At 38.6% G+C, this 15,056-nt stretch overlaps 1 protein-coding gene across 6 annotated transcripts in view; it reads left to right on the top strand.

The window, feature by feature from the left end:
- LOC145217733 (uncharacterized) overlaps positions 1–15,056 on the top strand; it is a 40,698-nt gene that overhangs the window by 12,753 nt on the left and 12,889 nt on the right. For all 6 annotated transcript variants that reach the window (XM_080085070.1, XM_080085069.1, XM_080085068.1 and 3 more), the window contains 3 exons: positions 162–255; positions 3,389–3,476; positions 3,736–3,802. In XM_080085070.1, coding sequence (XP_079941196.1) covers positions 162–255; positions 3,389–3,476; positions 3,736–3,802 — 249 coding nt within the window. The remainder of the gene's footprint in view (positions 1–161; positions 256–3,388; positions 3,477–3,735; positions 3,803–15,056) is intronic.

Genomic DNA, 15,056 nt, shown 5'->3' with positions numbered 1-15,056 from the left:
GCAACATATCAACTATCACTCAGCGCCGATCAGGCACTGTTGATTGAACACATAGTTACAATTTGGCGTGCTTTGATTACTGTTGTTCCCGCTATTGTATCTTCGACCTATCGCAGTCTCAGGTCAGATCGTTAATCCCGGGCTTTTGTTTTACTCAACAGGCGCCTGTGGTTGTGAAGACTGTGAAGAAGGAAACTGAAATCAAGAGGGAAGTAGAAGAGACGAATACTACTGCAGTTGAGGCTGAATTGGAAGGTTGGTTATATGTTATTTGGCTGAACTGTTACAATGTAAAGCAAGCGTAGGTGTATATTATGTACAGATAGTGATTTATAGCTCTGCCTCAAAGCAGTTTCAGGTTTATGCTGTTTGGTATTTTATAATGATTGGTTGGTGTTTATTTTTCTGGAAATTTAACTTAAATGCTCCAGGATAATTATGATAGAGTAGACGTTATATACGCTATAAAACCAGTATGGTTAAACGGATACTGAGAGGTTACGTATCCTAAGTGAGTTTAGAATCTGGGTATGTTCTGAAATTTTTTGAATCGTGTTTTAGTTGATATCCCTATAACGCATCCAGTGAAATGAAATACAATGTAAAGCGTATAAGTGCATTCTAGACACTGAAGATGCTTTTTAGCGAAATTAATTTGTTTTTACAACACTGTCAACACTGATTTCAGCCTGGAAATAAACATTTCCCGAACTTGTGATTTATAAAATGAAAGGTGGAAATCGTTGCGACAATGGCAAGAGAATAGGGAAAGATTCCCAGAATAAATTTACCAGGATTCGTATAAGTGCTTTACAACATATTAAACGATACTGTTCTATGCTGGAAGAACGGTACCTTAAACATCGAACTTTATCTAGGACCAAGCCAGAAATCGTATTGTATATTGTATTGTATGTATGGGGTTGTTGTTCGTAGAAAACTTTTGTACTCATGCGAAGTCTGTTAAAATTCTCCCTTGTTGTGCTCGACGTTGCAAAAACATCTTAGGCTGTAGCTTTCTAGTTGAAACCCCCCTGCCCAAATAACAAAGCTATTGGTAAGGTTCAACAACACTCTTAATGCGTGCTAAAAATTGCCCGTTGTTTGTGGCTTCATTTTGATGACTTGTGAGTAGCTTGATCTATTGTAGCCAAGTGCGTAATGCGTCACTATTAAGTAGCGCCGAGCAGCTACTACAGAAGTAAAGCAGCGTGTTGATTTCACCATGATGGCATTGCTAGAAATGTTACTGGTCGGTAGCAGGTTAATTTTCATTATTTTGCTGATGAAGGCATTATGTTTGCAGCGTACTGATAGTAACGATTTTAAATACTTTGTTACCTGTAAACTCTGTTATTAATATGGCGCCCACCAAGATGAAGATTTATCTGTCGCAGCGCACAAACCTGGAACTACAACTTTTATTGGTTCCAGGGGACGGTAAGGCTAAATTTTGTATTGAAAACGCTGTTTGATACTGACTTATGGTCAGTGATAAGAGGTTAATATGAGTATGTCGGTTTGACACTACTCAAGTTTGTATAAAAGTTTGAACGGCGGTCGCTTTTTTCAAAACCTGCTGCTGTAGATAAATGGATAAGTGTTTTGCCCAGAAATAGATCTAGCTTTTTATTTTGCATGGTTGGTTCCAACTAGTTTTCTGGACTCAGTTTTCAGCCATTTTCGTGTTTTTAAAAGTTCAAAGTTGAGATTACTTTGCAACGATTTTAAAAATATGACCTTACCATTTTGTCCCGCTATATTAATATATAAGTACGTTAACTTTTTTAAGTAAAATTTTAATCTTGATAGATTATGAAGGTGTTTGAATATAGTCACTTACACTAAGTCCTCGGAAGTAAATGTTTAGCCACTTCGTGTGTAAAACCCTTTTTTGCAAATTGCAGCAAATGCTGCATAAAGTCATCTCCAGCAAATGCTGCATAAAAGTCGTATGTATTATAGGCTGTTTTGTAGGCAAATTTATGAGTACAAATAATTTTTTTAAACTCAATGAATATGTCCAAAGATGGGCCCTTTCCATTAGAAATGACCTCAGCATTTTCTACACTACTGTTGATTAATTTGTGAAAACATAAATTCAAACTTGATTTCAGCATTTTGCATTTTTTTCATATACTTCATTACACCAGTCTCGTTTAACCAAATGATAATTAAGAAAGAGCGGAGTTCCAATACGTCTCCCATCAGTTTGCATGGGCGTATCGTTTTAATCAATTAATTCACATTTGGATTGTTCGGAATTGTGCTAAAGCATATTGTGGCCTCGACCCTTGGGAAATTGTTCGCAACCAATTACTTCCGCTATTCCGTGTCGCCTATTCGCCGCTAACCAGATTAGTTCACTCGCAACAATGCTTATTGATTGTTTATTCATATGCTTCACTAGACCATTGTTTTCCGACTTCCTACCGAAAGTACTGGTTTTTGTGAAGTCGTTTTTATGGGCCCCCTCTAACGAAATCGACACATTTATTAATACATTTTCATTTAGACTTGTCCTCAATACATCCAATTTTGTTGTGTATTTATTTTTCCCCATACCCGTGACATTCTCTTCTAGACCTATCTTTAATATAACTAATTTTATGTTGGATTTTTTCCCGTTTGTTAACTTTTGGCATGAAATGAATAAATTGATTGAAATATTCACAACTGATATATACAAGCCATGAGCCTTATGCTTTGAATGACTCGCAAATGACTCGTTAGGTTTCCAGTTTCCAACATTCACTAATATCCGGCTAAGTATACTGTATAATTTCCATCAAATATATCAGTTACCAATCGTGTTACTAAAAGCCTGTTAAACTGATGATACACTATAGTAATCAATTTTGCAGTTAAGCTCCGTGTATGGTGGATTTGCATTAAAGTAATAATCTAATTCAGCCTAATAAACCCATTTATTAGGAACTCAGTTGAACTACATTTAGCAACTATTTTAACGAACCTTATAGATTGTTTTTTTCGTTTATCGTTTCATCACGTTCATGAAACATTGATGAGTTTCATCTCTCAAATGTCGCTCATGCCGTGAACATATTTTCACAGTTGAGTCCGCTGTCTTATTACTTATGGCAGGAATGGGTGTGTTTTTGAAATTTACAGCCTTGAACGTTGTTTGAACGTTCTTCATTGATTGTAAATTTCATTTCAGGTATTATTTTCGTAATTTTGTTTTTTTGTGTTTCGTTATGGAACACATTATGTTTATTTATTAACGTCCAACACCTAACTGTTTTCCTTTTGGCAACGGTTTATCATACGAATTAGCTCAACAACGAGGTTACTGGTCACTCACTTGAAAATTTGCATGAAAACTTCTGATATTTCACTCAAACTTTACTTCCAAATGCATTTACAGATTCGCCCCGCGTTGAGACAGTAAAGTCGTACGAACCAGTTTATGAAGAAATGATCGGCCAAGAAAGTGTAAAAGACAGGTTACAACGGTGGGTGAACTTCTCCTTTTTTGTGTCCTTTGTGATATTAAGATCATTTCTATGCGATCCTGTCATTGGACTACAAGTTAAAAATGAAAGTATAAATGTTCAGTACGTTTTTCAAATGCACTTTACATCTTTTCTGTTTGTTTTTGTAAAATCTTAGTTATTTGTGCTAGGTAGCCCCTAAAATTGTCAAAATTTAAATGTGCATGTGTCTGCTAAACGAAGTCATATTCACCACTTATTTTAACATATTGTTCTTCAGGTACAAATCAATTGCAGCGGAATCGACAAAAACGCAGACGTCAGTGCAGAGAGTTCCTTCACAGAAGGTGCGTACGTCGTATATGTTTCAAAAATCAATACTCGTTATGTGTAAATAGGTAGCAAAATGTAATTACTCTCAATGGGAAAGTAAACACCGTTTAGTACAGGCACTTGCTTTCAGTGCACTTAATTTACAAGATATGTGGTCTCAAACCGGCAATTTATTGCTAACGGTTGGAAAGCGGTTTATATGTGGTGGTGGTTGTTCTTGAACACCACCTAGTGGTAGGTGTAAGCTATGTCAGATGTCCGCTGGTTGTCGCATCGATTTTCAGGTTTTGACACGTTTGCCTGCATTGTGAGTAAGCAGTCGGCGTGTTTCTATTGTTTACCTACCCTTTGAAAGTGGTGTTTTTGTAACGTAGAAAGATTACGTATGTTTTAAATGCACTTTAAATTCTACTAAAGTTTACTTTGACAGAAGCATCTTACTCCTTATTTATGATGTAAAGTTCTCCAAAACGTGTAAGACACGTTCTTGTTGCTGCCAAGCATATTGTTTTCGTTCTTGCTGTGTGCATGTTATCTATAACTTGGGAAGTAAAAGTTATCCATATGTTTAAGAAGGGCGGCACTACGCAAAGGCTAGATTACTGCAAAACTCACAGATTACTACTGCAAAAGGCCAGAGTATATTTATTTCATGGTATTAGTTGACAAAATAGCACATCCTAAAACAAAGTCATAGTCAAACTTGCTTTAAATCAAATCGGACGTCAAACAGACTGAGTCACCACATCAATACCAAACGGTTTTGAAAAGAAAAATCAAAGTTACCGTTGACTCACATAGTGTATTGAAGTTATTTTGGGACTCAGTCCTGCATGTTGCACTATGAACCTTTTTCACCCATATGTGGCTCAGATGTATGTGACGTCATCCTGTAGCCCACAAAAGGCTATTGCACCAGCCATCGCCGTCGGTTTCGCTTTTTAGTCGTATTTAGGCCGGCTGCGCCTTTTTTCCAGCCGTGAGAAACCGGCGCCAGTATCTCCCTCGGGATTTGACCGCCGATATTCCGCGTAAATAACAAGATGACGTCATCGGTCTGTGCACCTTTTGCGAATTTGTGGAAAAGGCGTTTTCCCTTCTGTGACCGCGCTTCGTCGATCGGCGGTTGCCTCCTTATCAATTGCGCCCTATACTGGTTTCCTTTGAGACTTGAATCGGCAATTTTGAGCCATGTTGATTTTTTACGAGCTAGTATCGTTCTCTCTTTGACTTCTACCTTATCTTTGTGTTATACAAGTCCTCGAAGACAGATACTAAAGCTGTTTGTTGTTGATTTTCGGCGTTGGTTTGAAAGAAAACCTGTTTGACGAATTTGCGCGTTTTAGGTACAATTGTCATTTTCATGATTAATGATTTTATACGAAGCTCGTGTTATGAAATTATCAGTTGTAGTTAAAATTTATCATTTCGTCGGATGATACCGATAGTGCAAGGTTGGTGTCACAAAATCATGAGTTTAGGCAAACTTTAACATTTTTATGTTTTGTGAGTGCGAACTACGATGCCTGTTTTAGTCAAAATTGGGTATTTCTCTCGGATGACACTGCAAGTTCTAGGTCACGTAATCATGAGTTTAAGGCAAACTGTACCATATTTTGACATTTGTGTTTGCAAATGGAGCCTATTTTGGCGTTTTTGCAGCCATGATTTTACCACGTCCGCAGCATGGCAGGAAATTGCGGGAGCTGTTAATAGATTTAAACCTCACTGTGCCAGAGGTTTTATTTGCATTAGAAAGCTTAAGCCACCCTCTCCAGTCTCGACTCTCTTTTAGTATCAAAAAGCCTGCTATGCTGTGCTTGTGCAAGGGCTTCTTTTAATTCCATGATCTACTACAACAAATCCCAGTATATTAGAGAACTGCTCCTGTTTTATGTGAATACTGTAGAGAAAGTTGCCTTGAAGACACACAGAATGGCCAAAGTTTGAATATACATTTTCTTGATTGTATTTTTGTCTTCAAATTTGCTTTTTGCGTCATTTCTACGTCAGTGATTTTGATTTACTGTCCTGTGTTTCAAATTTGGGCAAACTAATGTCGGCTTACAGGCTGTAATGCCAGTTTTGGACATCTTTAAGTCGAGTATCCACCGCACAACATTCAGCAAATACGAAGTTTTTCAATCAATAATCGTCATTGACGAACGCTGACGTCAAGTTCGATCGCTCATGACGTAAAAAGAGGTTGAAACAGGAACCAAAAACGTGATTTGGAAATTATTGCGCTGTGATTTATTAATTTGATAGGCTTGCTACAAGGCTATGATGTTGAAAACACTTGCCAATTCTTACGTACCAATTCAGAACACAAGACACAACCCGTCTTGTTTAGAAATAACGCCACATTCATGGGTTTAAACTGCAATTTAGCCTCATTGCTATTGTGTTTTTTTTCGTTAAGCCTATGAAAAATGAGTCACCTTCTTATGTAACTGCATGTCCTATTGACTTACCTTACAGGTTAGACTTGAATTTATGTGCATCTTAACAGGTTAGACTCTTTACAATGATGGCTTACACATTCGTTAATGAGAAACATTATGACCCTTGGTACTGTCATTGGTTTACATGAATCTTACCTCAACTAGTGGCATATAAGCAGGTACTAACTTGCGGCTTAAGGCCTCTTACACATCACTGTCGCTTGGCAACGAGCGCCGTCTTCGTCATCGTACCCGCTTCCTGTCACGTGACTTCGATCACTTCCACATTCGAACAACAACAAAACTGCGAAGCCTTGGCTAGTTTGCAGCGGTGGTGTTTAGCCTCATGCGTGCCATCACATTCACAAGTTAGCTTATGAAATTGGAAGGCATGTATTAAGCTAGTATACAACTTAAATAGAACGTTACACACGCCTAAAGAAGCATTTTGCCACCAGCAGGCTATAGAAGTGCGCCTTGGCCCTTCGAATTGTGTTGCCAGTTGCAGGAGTGGTGTTCAGCCTGATGCGTGCCATCACATTCACAAGTCGGCATATCAAGTTAGAAGGCCTGTATTAATCCAGTATACAACTTGAATATAGCTTAACACAAGCCTAAGGAAAGCAGTTTGCCAGAAGCAAGCTATAGTCGTGCACCATAACGTTGTGAACTGTGTTGCAAGTTGGTTTTGTTTTACGCCGGTTTAGAAACTCGAAAGGCAACAAGGCAAAACTGCGCTCATCGTTCAATTTATACACTATTACACTTCAGATGCAAAATAATGTCCTTCGTTTTCAACGCTAAAGCAATAACCATTGCCAACCAATGTCCAGCCATGGTAACCTCTTTTCTTGCTCACAACTTATGTAGACTTATTTGACAAATGAGCTTATTTAAAAGTCATAACAAGAATTGTTTTTAAGACTTCCATTGTAGTCAAATACCAGCAAAAATCGTGTAGTGTCTAGAATGGCCTCTTTGCACTCTTTATCACTGGCTTCTTGGGAACTGAACTAGGGTTGGCCTTCTACCTGAATTGCGTATTCAGCGAAATTGATATTCGAAATCATTGTCAGCATTGGTAACAGGAAAGACGATCCGTCTATATATAGCCCCTATACTCTACCACGTTTTGTAGATACGTGCTCTATAGCCATGCCACTGTATTATTCAATCCTCCAAACGCATGGGTTTGTCTGTGTGGTTTGAAATGCTATGGAAGAAAGATGATTGTAGGACACTGTATAATAATGTTGCTTGTTGGTTACAACAAAATGTGTCAATTTACTTGGGCGACAATGTATTTTATAACAAGTAAGGTTATATTGCTAGGAAACATGGTTGTTGATATTTGATGTGGACTCAAAAATGATATATTTGATGTGGACTCAAAAATGATATGTTTGATGTGGACTGTTGTTGTGTACAAAAACTTAAATTACCAATGTTTTTGTTGTGAACATTTCACTGCATAGCTCAATAATAGTTAAGTTAACCTATAGCTATCGACGGTCTTTTTTATTACTTTGCTATACTGTGGTTTAAACCAACATACTTTGCATGATAGACTATTAGCAGATGCTTAATGGTATACGTACATCCTGAAATAAACATTAGTCTCAGCTTGTATTTCTAGGCCATCTGTCAATAGGCCTGTTCGTAAGGTGAAAGCCCCTCATATCGTTCATTATAACTTGTTCGACAAGCTTGTTTTAGAAGTTAAACACCGGATGAAAGCCAACCTGTACACCGTCCTTACATATTTGTTGATTAAAACCAACTCAGTTTCCAATACCTTTCTCCATTTGAAGTTTCCAAATTAAGGTCCGGCCTTGTACAGTCGTCTCATAGAATCAACTTGTACAGTCGTATTATAAAATCAACGTAAAAATGCTTGTGTGTTTTAAGTGGACACCTTGTATGTTGTGCGGTTTCCAATGCCTTTCTGAGTTTGAAATTTCTAAAATAAGGCCCAGCCTACTGCTACAGTCGCCTTGTAGAATGAACGTAAATGGCTTGTGTGCTTTGAGTGGAAATGTTATTGAGTGTTATATGCATTATGTTTACTGTAGTTTTAGTTAGTTGCCCTAATCTGCATTGGATTTAGGTTTGCGAGTGTCTTTGTTGGTGGAACAAGGTCAATGACCTTAATTTCCGAAAAGGCCTGTGGCATTTACTCTAAAAACAAGAAATCGTAACATTTTAAGAGCGACTCCAAGACTTGGTAAAGCTGGTCGTTTGTTTGCTTAAGTCGTAAGCCATTTAAAAACAGGCAAAACAATCGACTTGCTGGATTTAAACAAAACTCGCCAAAATGTATGTAGAATAGGAAATTTGTTTGGACTATGTTTTGACGTGTACGTGATAGAACACCGTTCTGTTAAGTTCAGGTGTTCCGTATATATAATGCATGTATGTGGTGTCTGTGTTTTGCTGATTGGCAGTTAGCTGTATGCAAAGATGAATACATAAGCATCCAGCATCCGCTGTTGACATGTGTACCTTATTGCTTTTACAATTGCCAAAGTGTGGCCTTTCAAAGTGGTAAACCTCCATACATAGGCTGCTGCAGGGTTGTCAAATTGCGATTGTTTAAAAATACTGCCTGAGAGCTTCCATGTATAGTAATACAGCTTTTTTGGTTGTTTTCTGACAGAAATGCTTTGTAGGTCCGTGTTCAGTGTATCTAAGTTGTAAATAAACTGTTCAAGATTTGTAGTCTTTAATTATAGCCATAAAACGAAACTTAATAAGGCGCATATGGAAATTAATAACAACTAAAATATATATTTGTACGTTTGATTTGGTGCAATTAAACAGTTTAAATTTTAGGTGTTCATATTGGCTAGTAGCAATTGATTGTGTACACTCTACTTGTGAGTTCATTAAAGTTACACAAGTATACAAAGAATTAAGTTAACTTTTTATCCCCTTAGTATAGCGATAGCAGCCAATTGTATTGTTTTCTACGTTCATCACTTAACAGTCTTTTAAAATCCGCTCCTGGTCTCAGATATTCACATGTGGTGCCCTAGCAATTACACGGTGATCAGTATGGCACAATTTGACATCAGAAACCCAGCCAACTGTTGGTTTTGCCGTCGACTTTCGATAACGAGCCATTTCGTATGTTTATTATAAATAATTCAGCGGGGCGCTACCTAGTCCTGGAGGGGCGTCGGTGATAAAATAGTCCAACGTCGGACCGGCGCCGAATCCAAACTGCGTTGTGATTTATTATTGATGTACCGCCTGATCGCTGCAGACACCGTAAAAGTGATTTGAATACGAGCAGATGCGTTTAGATAGAAAAGTCTGTCGCTAGATCAGGACAAGCGTAATTGTTTGTCATCTTATTGTGATAGACGCTCTGTGTTGTTGGAATATTCTTCCACCCAGAAGTTTTGTGACAGACATATAGGGCAAAAATTGATGCAGTAGGACTTTAGTGGCATACATAAAGCGTTGATATGGCCTCGCTTTGTTAGATGCAGTGTTTCATAATTAGGATTTAGGTACACAGAACATGGGGTGAAGAGTAGCTTCATAACTAAATTTTGACCTTAATTGATTGGCCTTTACTGCCTTTGTTTTGTTGAGCACAAAACGTGTTGATTTTGCATGTGCACTATTTTACTGATGGTAAAGTTTTGTGGGTTTTTTGTGGGTTTGACTAAACCTCTTGGTTATGTAAAAGACGTTTGAATTACCCAAAAAGTAAACCGAAAAAAGTGGAAGTTAAGAACCGCTAACTAAAACTAGTAAGCCTTATCTATCATATAACACATCCGGAGATGTATGTTCTCTAATTTTTTTGGTGTATGTAATGACTAAGCGATGCCCCTCCTGGGCCGTGCACCGTACTTTCCATCAGTCATCACAGGATGCTAGTGTGATCGGCAAACGTAATTCCGCTCTGCGGTGAGCACGCGTACACGAATCGGCGTGGGTTGATGTCATATATGGCTTGTAAGTTCTGAAAGTTCGGTGTCCTTGTGTAAACCGGACGCAAAGGCATCTGCACAGCATTATGTTATTTTCGCGAGTGCATTGTGTCGTGTGCTGGTTTATAAGAGTGAACTGTGGTTTTCGTAAAACCTGTTGTGAATGTTAACCATTGCAGTGGTGTTGACGGAACTGCTGACGGTAAGACTCCTCAAAAGATAAGCATTTTTTACCGGTCAACTCAAATGAATAGTTTTTCTTTCTTAGAAAGTGTATAGCTGTTGTTAAGTTGGTTACGTCAATAATCTTGTTTGTGTTATCGTATATAAAAAGCCCTGTCTGTTGCAAAATCACACCCAAAAAAAAGCAGTAGGAACCTATCAGTCTCGCGGGTCGTTAGCTTCATGAAATCACCATATACGGTGTCCTCCCTAGTCGCGCCTCCTCGTCTCTGCGTGATTCATTTGTCTGCGTCCTGAACGATGTTTAGCGAGGAAAAACGCCTTGCAACCCCCAAAACGGGTGCAAACAAACTAAAACCTAAATCCCGAATGAACCAGGCCAACTTGGCCGTGTTTGTTTGTTTTTCTTGTTTTCCGAAGCCGCCTCGCTTGCTTTGTTTTAAACAGAGTGCTGGTCGATACAGGCTTTCTGTTAGATAACGGGTAGTATTGATTGCGCTTTGTTTTAGAGCAAACGGAGCAGGCTGTGTTTTACGTTGAAGCGTCGTTAATTAAGCAGAGTAACACCAAGCGAATGCGCTACACCCTGAGTTTGCGCTTTTTAGGTTAATATGGAAATGACAGATCACTTGTCAGGTTAATACCTTTTGAGTCAGAAAAGTTTTCTTATTGGTCGAGTGTTTTGCTTGAAAAAGGCCATTTCGAAAACAGTGAGTCGAACAGGCAGAATAGAGCCAATTTAAGGGTTGAGTCATTACAACAGCATGTGCAACCGGTGTTTAAACTGTTTTGTGTGGTCGTCTTGTCTTTATTCATCTGCAATTGCTTCTTTATCTTTGCACAAACGGACAACAAAATGCATTCTTTTAGAAATATAAGTAATTGACCCTTTAATTATAGCTGCAAAGGTAAAATTCATTTCCATATTTTGACACATCAGTTGCACTAACTGTAGCAAAATGGCGAAAAAAATGTGTTTTCAAAGAGTGCTTTTAGCAATCAGTTTGTTGAAATGGACAAAACGACGCCTAAAAGCCAGCCCAGTGTTTAGTGGAAAAGGAGCAAATGACTTGTGTTTTTGCTCGGTAACATGTACGCTGTGTGGTAAAGGGAGTAACCCGATGTCTTGGCGTGCAAAGACTTTGCGTTTACATATTTTACCCGGAAATGACGATTGCAGAGTGTTTTTCAGCGCTGTACAAAGAACCTATTTTGGACCATCGCCGGCAAAAATGCGCACGCGAAAGTTTTTTGCCTTTTACTGTTCAATAAGGCTTAAAACAGTCTTGGTAATGTAAAGAAAGGCAAGTTTTGCTTTGCAAGTACATTGTGGTTATGTAAGGTTTACTTAACATATGTAAGAATATTTTTTGTGAGGGTGTGGTCAATGGCTTGAAATGTTATCAATAGGTAAAAATTATAGCTGTATTGCATACAAACGTGAAAAAACAGGTATTTTTCGTACATGTTGCGCCTTGGAGGAGACGCTTTAAGTAGATTAGTATCGATCTAGTGCCCTGTCTGCCACGTAGCACGTCTGTCTCTTTAACCTTGTTTCTTCTGGGGCTTTTGCATTGAATCGACCATTTGTTCTTGTCCCTTGCTTGGTGTAAGCCCTAGCCGTCCTATATCGTTGTGTTGATGTATACAAATGTAATATAGTTTATCTATTGCTGTAATTTAGTTATCGTTATTTGGGAATTTTCCGTTAGCTTGGGAGCAAATCACACCACTTGAAGACATCTTGGATCGTCGCAAGCAAGGTATCTGCTAGTTTGCTTGTGTTAGGTTGCGTCACAGTACTTGTCATATAGACACATATGCTGCAGTGTATTCTTACTACATTTAAAGTATCTATGGAAAAGAAGAAAGCATATGAGGACAACGAGCTGTAAATTGACAAAACTTGTATTTTTTTTTCTGTTGAAGAAAATTTCTTTGTATGGTGCCAAGCGTTTTATTCATGCCTAATGATCATACTAGTTCAGTTAAAATAGGTGAAAAAGAAGTTAACTGGATTAAATCTAGATTAGTAGCCAAATTTTGATCACGCAGCCAGATACTTGAGCTTGTTTTGTTGGGTTCAACAAGATGGCATTTTAAGATGATTGGCTTTTAACAGTGATACCAGCATAGGTACCATAAAGACGACTTAAGCAATTGTCTTTACATTTGTGTTCAAGCAAGGCATTTAATTTGCCACGACCATTTGCGTTTACGTGACTCGATGACGTGTCTGTACGTGCTGCCAGGCCAGTCTGTCTCGCGTTTAAATTATTGATCAGCGCGAAGGCTTGAATTTTGCGTCTTCGCTGCCTTATCCCTTGAGTTGTTGCAAACTTCTGGCAAGCACGTCGACCAGACAAAACCGGTTTAAACTGGTTCTGCCGCCAAATGAGATTTTTTGCGTAAACGGGCGTTGCCGAACCCTGAATTCATGATAGGTCGTTCTTTTAACAAATCGTAGAAAAAGTGTTTATTTTGAGGTTTTTTGTTACGGTAACATATCACGCCGCTTGACAAATGATTTACCCTGCGTCAGGCTCTGTACGTTTTGTTCAAAACAAAGCGAAAGTACTGAAATTTTGTCCTTTTGCACCATCCTTCGATTGATGTTGGATGTCTCACTGCGAAGGTCACTTCTTCTGTTTGACGTCAATATCACCGACCAGAAACAAGAAATACGCATTTTCTCCAAATCCAACTCCATCGGGTCCATATCTCATTAACTCATAGTGCAAATCCATGACTGTTTTTCATGTCATGTATGTATGAAATATGCTTTATCGTACAAAGGTACATATGGTAAAACTGTACATAAGAGTCCCAAAATTAGCTTCAATTTGCGTTTGTACAAAGCAACTAAAATGCACTCATCGTAAAAGTATGGGTCCCTGGGCAGGCCAACAGTACAGGAATTGCTTTCGTTTTAAAGCTACCCTAATCACGCAAATGGCTTGCCTCATGCATGCAACGCCATGTAAAGGCATCTACGAGTCTTTTCCCAGCCTACAAGCAAACTTCATGAATAATTCCCACACGAAGTGGACAGCTTAACCGCAAAGGCTTACGAGGTTACTTGCTTTGGTTTCTTATAATCGCTTAGAAGATTGGTCACATGACAATAGCTATAAGCAGGGTTTTGATCTTGTTAGTTTATGACCCTTTGAAAATATCTTCCACTCTGTCGACGGCTTGATCTGGGAACGAGTCAGTATGGGAAACATCGTTCACAAAGTAAGTGATGAAGTAATGCATGAATGTATTGAACCTGCTGTGAGGATAAAGGCTTTCCAAAGGTTTTTTTTATACAAGTTCCGATTTCTGTAGACGACGATTTCTTGATGTTTCTTAGTGAAAATGTCATGGTTCAAAATTGTGTGTCGTGCTTTTAAAAACTTGTAACAGGTTTATTTAGGAAATCAAAAAAACCTTTAGTTTTCGTATCAGGTTATGGTCGTACAAATCTATTTTATAACGTTTTGACTAATATTTTTTTGGTTTCGAGGCGTTTTAAATGACAGTCACAGCAAACTACTATCTAGCATTAAGTCAGCACCTGTCTGATCTATAGATGTAATTTAAACGTCAACGCGTGTTCACTTTTATGGCCCACCAAGCCCTGTGGCCCGTTTTTGCATTAATTGCTCTTACTGGTCGTCCAGGCGGCTATAAAGCTATGATGACGATTTAGCGGGGCGTTTCTAATTAGATGGTCCAGCTAATGCCCTGGGCAAGTATTTCTGCCATGGATTACATAGGCGAGATAGAGCTCACCCGGCGGTAGGCCATTATTAAGAGCAGCTTACAGTAGTCATCAGTATGAGAAACCGCTTCAATGCTATGTAAGGTATTGTATTGTTGGAAAGCGGTTGAAGGACACAGGGCGGTGTTGTGTCTATTTGCTTTCGCCAAGCGTCAAATATTGTATCTCAGGGAATGCGACAACATAGTGACTACTTCTAATTAGCAAGGGTTACTCAAACAGCTCTGTCCTGATCTTGAAGAATGGTCAGCATTTAGTTCTGCTCTAAGGGCATTGGATTTCGACCTCAGTATTTGCTTTTCTTTTGTTATTGGTATTTGTTTTGTAGTGTGGATATTTAGTAAAGAAGCGTTGTAAAGTCCTGGGAGCATATTGGTTATAATTTAACTCCGGAAAGTTGAACATCTGTTGCCTTGGTTAAATTGCATCAAAACTTGTTGCTTTGAAGTTACGGTTTAGATTTTAGAGTAATCCGATTTTTGTATTACTTCCTGCAATCTTTGTTGTGGACCAAAGCGTGTTTATGGTTCGATTTTTCTTCGTGGGACAATGCTACGCTTCGGCTCAAACGGTATTTTGTGATGCCGTCATTGCAGACTTTGTTTAATACTATGTGTCATATCTTTGGCCAAATGCAAGCTTTTTGCTATATCTTTTTCCATAGGGCACCACGATGCTTGGTCACAGCCAATATTTTGTGACATTACCATTTAGACTTTGTTGATACCATTTGCTTTGCCATTTCAGACTTTGTTGATGCATTCAGCAGTCGCATATAAATCAAGCGCTTTGCTTTGGATCGTGTCTTTATCACAGGATACGTCGTTCCTGGTCGTGACCTGTGCGTTCCGCCAAACGTTCAACTTTTTGGATTCCTTCTCCGACCTTATCTGTGTAAACAAGGCATGCTTGACTATATGAAGAAACAAGG

Source organism: Phallusia mammillata, chromosome 3, assembly GCF_965637545.1.
Source record: "Phallusia mammillata chromosome 3, kaPhaMamm4.hap1.1, whole genome shotgun sequence".
Classification (NCBI taxonomy): Eukaryota; Metazoa; Chordata; class Ascidiacea; order Phlebobranchia; family Ascidiidae; genus Phallusia; species Phallusia mammillata.
The sequence above is the reverse complement of the archived record's forward strand: the minus strand, read 5'-3'. Positions and strand labels throughout refer to the sequence as shown.